At 31.2% G+C, this 6,786-nt stretch overlaps 1 protein-coding gene across 3 annotated transcripts in view; it reads right to left on the bottom strand.

Annotated features, from left to right (window-relative positions):
* LOC100166061 (rho GTPase-activating protein conundrum) overlaps nt 1-6,786 on the bottom strand; it is a 67,536-nt gene that overhangs the window by 15,212 nt on the left and 45,538 nt on the right. For all 3 annotated transcript variants that reach the window (XM_001946439.5, XM_029487126.1, XM_008186376.2), the window contains one exon: nt 2,291-2,674. In XM_001946439.5, the coding sequence (XP_001946474.2) occupies nt 2,291-2,674 (384 nt within the window). The remainder of the gene's footprint in view (nt 1-2,290; nt 2,675-6,786) is intronic.

Consider the following 6,786-nt stretch of genomic DNA (forward strand, 5'->3'; position numbering starts at 1 on the left):
GCAACACGATATTATTATTCACGTGTACGAACCTATAGAACATATACTTCTATATAATTTGTATTTTTTGTAATAGATCAAAAAAAAAAAACAGTAAATATTATCACATGCGTGTATACTATAAAATGCCTAGGAATTTAATCACAATTATAGGTAACGTTAGGTATGAATTACAATCAAAAAAAAAAAAAAAATAGTAAATAATTCGATAAACAGTTTCTGACAAGAACATATTATTAAAAAAAGTATTGTTTAATCGTCTAAAGATCTGATCTTTGCAAAATCGGCACATAACCATAGATAATGAAACGGATAGGCCATAGCCCATAGGGGACATAATTATATAGGTAAGTACTCATTAAAACCCATAGAGTAGGTACCTAATAGTATAGTATAGAAATCTATGATTAAAACCAAACGCTCGAAAAGCACCATGGATATCATAGTGATTAGCAGCAAAACGAGTGATAAATAATCATAGATGTACAGGTGTTATCCATAGATAATACACGTTGGATTGAACATCATACGCTCAATGTTTCCCTCTAAATCTTAGTTTTGAGTTCATTTATAATATTAATTTAAATTTAAATCTGCAAAACACTGACCGTCATTAATATTCAATGGTTATACTAATGTATATACAATGTTTATTTATAAATATATAATACGTATAATACAATTATGTGTGTATGTTGTATTTAATTTCTAAATCAGTGTTCGCTTTATTATTTTTTTATCTTTTAACCATGTGTTTATCAAATATTTTAATACTGCCAGCTGATATTGTCGATGAAAATCTTATCAAATTGATAAGCTGTAATGGGCACGCTGTGTATAATTTTCATTTTATTTTCCATGTAGCCCGTTACAGACCAACCTGCTGACCCGCTGGCCCAAAAATGTATAAGACTTTGATCGCCAATAACCAAAACTTTATTAATTCTGGATCTCTTCGGGCATGCTACCCATATGATTACCAACATACCTAACTAGTCTATGAAGGTACTTTATATATATTTTATCTATGCACACGACGTGAAAATACGCTCTCATTATGCATTTAACGTTGCAGTATAATTTTATTGTAATTTTCAAATACCTTTTCCACCAGCGATATGATAAATATTATTATTTATTAGTATTTATTACTAACACTACGTTTGATGAATATTAAAGATGAACCTTGTAATCAGTAATAACCAGGACAAACATCCATAGATGTATGAAAATATAATGTAATAAATTAATGCACATACATAAGCATACCTATATGGCTATGTAGCATAAAATGTTAATGTGTAGATGCATATATAATTATTTGAAATCTACTACAAACATACATTTTTTTTTCAAAGTATTCCATTAGTTCATTAGCATTAGGTATATATAGTGCTGGTTTTTTTTAGGATATATTATTATTTTGTTTGCGCACAATTCCAACTATATAGTCACCGCCTAAATCATATAAGGACATATTTTTAACTCAGCTTATCCGAAACTATAACTACAGTTTCATTAGATTATTTTTTAGACTCACATCGTAAACACAAAACACACAATGTCTAAATTTGTATAAATAATTTAGAGATACATAAATAACAAAATGTGAAATAATGATATTATACTTTTAGGAATTAAATGTACTATCATTGTCATTGTGATTTGATTGTATTCTCTCATCTCTGTGTTGTAGTCCAAACGAAATTGTCGAATTTCCAGAATTTCTCTAATCCTTCAGACACGAATAGAATATTGGACACTGGCATTTTATGTATAATAATATAATATATTATCAAATAATGTACGGATTATATAGGAACTTAGTATAAAAATGGATTATCTGATGCCGTTAAAAAAATCATAAATTAGCGTTAAAGTACCTACTGTAACACCTAGACGCTCATATAAAAATGTAATTTATACGGTAAATCCCAACCACAACCAACAACGAATATAGTGCTCTTTATGACGGTCTTTCATAATATATACATTATACGCATTTGTAATACTTAAAATCGCCTAAAAAATATCTGACGATTATTATTAGATTGATGAGTCTTAGCAGTAGGAAGTATTTAGTATAATGTAAGTATTCAAGTGTATTTCGTATTCCATACTTCCAGACTATTTTTGTACATTTATAAAAATAAAATAACGAAAGCTTTTAGTGAAAACTCATTATTTATAACTCATTGTCCCAAATATTATCAATAACTCTAATAATGTCGAATGACTGTTGAACACATCCCCTGCGTAGTTTTCTACGGCAAATATACCACAAACTTACTTCAAAGTCGCGGAAAACGTCTCTGATGTCAGGTTTTTTATGCCTTGCCTTCAGCTGTCTGCCCCTTTGTCGGACCGTATGATTGAGTGAATGCACTCTCAGCCTGACAGCGTCTGCCTGTCTGGTGGACAGATGTCTGATCGCCGGTTCAAGTTCCGAATCCGGAACTTCGCACCCGTTCTCGAACGATTCAGTCAGGAACGACAGACCAGCGGACGATAGCCAATCGGCTTCCACTGCTCCTTCCGGTAAATGAGTGACGGCGAACTCTTGTTCCGGGGGACATTCTTCGTCCAGGTAACTATCGAGTTGCCTTGTTTCCTGGATGATCTTATACTCGTTCCAATAGTCTTCGAAGTCTTGACTCACGTCGGTCTCCATAGCCTACAAAACGATTAAACGATTGTGTTAGTATTTTAAGCACATGTTATATTATTGAAAATAAAAAATAAATATATCTATACTGAAATGTATTATATTACGTGGATGTCATATATATATATTTTATGAATACATATTGTAATTAATATTTAATACTAGGTGATTTTTAATTTGTACTTCATCGGCGTGAGGTGTGTTTAACTTTCAAATATTTATATACAAGGTGATTCATTAAGTGTATCCGTTGTTTATGGTTTTACGGACTTTCTATTAGATACAGTATTAGTCCACTACAAAAACAAATCAGACGTTCTCAATGAAACACCCTGTGTATTTGAATATGGTTTAAACTTAGTTAATTTCCTCTGTAATATTATAGCATATAGGTACTGAAGGGGTTATTAAGAACTAAGACATCTTATTATAAATGTCAGAAAATCAAATTGAGTTTTTAGAAAAGTCGAACGTGTCGTAAAATCGTATATCCTTGTGTGATAACTTTTATTTATTTTTAAATTAACGATAATTATAATAAATTATATCTTATCCTAGGGCGGAATCTGGTTTTAAATTGTACAGTAAAATAATTACCATACATTATAGAAATATTCATCTCTTGTATTTTATTTACATTAATTAAAACACTTGTTTAAGGTTTTATCCCTTGATATTTTAATAAGTTACAGTTTTATTTTTATAATAGTTTGAGTATAAATGTCATTCAAACGAAGTATGGTTTTATCTTAAAATGTTTAATGTAGTTAAAAAAAATGTAACAAAGATTATTTACAAGTTATTTAGGTATATATTTTTTAAGATCAAATTTGTTGACGCTAAAATCTTCAAACGAAATTTAAGAATTATAACTAGTTATAAATATATAAGACAGTATATTTTAATTTTGAACATAAATCATAATTTACAAAACCACAGGGCTTTCAGACAGCCTGAGAACGTTGCCAAACTTGTTGGCATGTTACAAAAGTTCATATCAGATAACCCATATTCTTATTATGTTACTTATCGGTAGTCGAAAATAATATACAAGTGGAATTAAACAATTTTCCTTCGATATTTATTACACTCATTCTTCTCTTAACTCTCCATATCATCAATAATTAATGAAAAGAAACATTTATCTAGGTATCACTTATCTACTGCTAAATTACTGCAAATGCATTTATGTATGGTATGGTGTATTATCCGGCCATTGGAAAATATGAGAGTTTAATGTTGAAATTTAAACTTTGATAAATTAGAAAAATCGATTAATCGATCGATGTACTCTACAGGGTGGGACCCCATTAATTAATGCGTAACCCACAGAGAGTTTCATCGATCACGGAAAAACTCTGCACTCATCTACCGGGCACATTCGACGGGTGTCGTACATGGTGAAAATTCTAGAAAAAACACGTTCAATGACTTGACCTATTACATTATGTGCCTATGATAAAATAGTTATATGATTTTCGATGTCAACACGCGACGTAACCTAACCCATCTGCGTAAGAAATGTAATTCTCAGCGTGAAAAGTATAAGCATATGGTTAATTGGATTCGTTCACAGAGTGTGTATGCAAATACATATCTTAATATTATGTACTATGTAGACGACTAGACGAGGAAGCCCTTCGAGTAGGCAGTTTTGAAAAACATACGAAACTAATTATCTTTCACGTGGTATATACCTAATTAGATATACTCACATTCATATGTGTCTTTTGTCCATGCGAATATAAATGGGTAGGTACCGTCATTCCACGTGAGTCGCATATACACACAGCCCTATACAGGGCGATTATTTTATCCTGAAGCAGGAATTAATTCAAATTTTAAACTACAAGAACTAATAGTGATAAAATATAAGTTCTCGCACTTATTGTGCGTTTTAAATAAAATAAAAAACGGGATTTAAAAATGCCATGTATTGTCCATTTGGTTCACGATAAAGTGATCACTCTGTATATGTATAACGTAGTTATACTTAAGTACTTTACCGTCGGGTATAATATTATGTACTATATAGTATAATATAGTATACACGTTCGGCTAACCAGACTACGACCCGAGGGCGGAGACCGTCGATTGCGTCCCGCAAAGTATAACCTAGCCGAGGGAACATCTACCGTGGTATGATTATGACAACCACGGCGGGAGGTACGCACAGCTTTATTTTAATCGTAGGTACCTATTATAGTTATCATCATTACATACCGACGATGTATACGCGGGCTGTTTGGCATATCATTCGCGTACCTATGTGCAATTATTATATTACGAGGGGTTTGTTGATCTCTGGTACCGCGCGATACATAATAATATATATTATATTATGTGTGGTGCGTACAATTTATATTCTACTCGCCGTCGATCGGCGCACAACGAGGTGCCCATACTGCGCGAAAAAATTGAATTCCGACCGAGTGTCCCTCGAGGGGGCGGCTGACTATATGTGCGCATAATACGAATTCGGTGCAGTACCAACGCATCATATATAATATGATGGCCAGGGAACTCCGAAATAATTGTTCGCTGATTTCTCGTGTGGATGATAGTGTATTGTTTAAACCGCGCGCTAACGAGTCGGTTGATCGGATTTGTGAAATGTATTGTTACTGTTTATTTGCCCACGGCATTATACCATAATTATTGTAGGTAGTATAGGTACTATTTATACTATTACACTATAATGCGTCATCGCCTAACCACCTTAATATTATATGTTGAATTGTAAAAATTCAATTTTCCTAGTTAGTAGTTCGTTTGTGGCGTTCAAACCATAATAATATACCTAATGTAATGTAAGTAACAAAATAAAACTACACGATTATATCATATTATCATTTATCGTTAAGCCTAAAATTTTTTTTAAAAAATTAGATAGGTACTGATGAGTTAGGCTGTATACTGTCGTACTGAACATGTATTATATTATTTGAAGTATATTTAATATAATAAATCATAACAAACGATTCCGAGTCGATCTTGGTTTACCCAAAAATGGCCAAGACTCAAGATGTCATCAGACTGCGAGTGCTATATTATATTGCTTACACTTTTTCACCGAGTTGTTACAGATTTCTGAACGTGTTTAGGTACCTATTAGGCAATTTCAAAATCTACATAGTACTTTAAGCACCTATGGCACTTGTATTAAATTTACAATTAATTTACGTAGCTATGTAAAAAATACCTAACTAAACATTTTATTGACCGAAAAAGCGTTTCTGGACCTTTATTTCAAGTCAATTTTATAATATTCATAGATTATAGATAATTGCAGGATGTTCAATTATGTCACATGATAAACGATTTTTTACGGTCAGGTGAAACGGATGTTTTGAAATATTGTTCTCATTCAATGTGAATTTGTATTTTATACGTTGAATTATTGATAACTCTTGTAATTTTTAGGTACCTTTTAAATGATTAATAGTTATAAGTTTGATGCGGCTAACTTTTGTCAATAATAATTATTTATTAATATTTAATTTTTTAGGTTGTAGAATATACACTTTAAATGAAATATTTTCATTAGATATCATTATATCAACACGAGTAATACAGAATTAATAACTACATAGGTACATTAGACATGTAAATTCCATAGGTGTGCGTATAGAACAAGTGCGCATAGGTACCTACCTATATTGAGACTGGTGACTGGTATGTAGGTACTACAACTACTCTCAAGTTTATCATTATATTGTTCTTTATTTGTGGTTATATTATCACAATCCTAAGTATATTAAGAAAGTTATGATCACCTAATGTAAAAATAATTACTTGAATTATTTTACGCAGTTCTTAATAGAAAATTGGTTGCTGCACTAACGAGTATTCTGTTGGTATAATATATTTAGATTGTTTTTGTAAAAAATCAATTTTTGTATTTAATGGGAAATAAAAAAAAGAAAAAAGTTTATATTTGATACAACAATTATGGAAGTGATATGACTATTAGTTATAATAACTTTTTATTTTTTTAATAACATAAATACTAATATCCTATACAAACAGTATTTGAATTGCTATTTTTTTTTTTAAGAGGATGTCAGCGCACTATTCGTTTTCTCTCTCAGGCCCCACGCGGCACATAACCAAAACGGATT

This window comes from Acyrthosiphon pisum, chromosome A1 (genome assembly GCF_005508785.2).
Source record: "Acyrthosiphon pisum isolate AL4f chromosome A1, pea_aphid_22Mar2018_4r6ur, whole genome shotgun sequence".
NCBI classification, from domain to species: Eukaryota; Metazoa; Arthropoda; class Insecta; order Hemiptera; family Aphididae; genus Acyrthosiphon; species Acyrthosiphon pisum.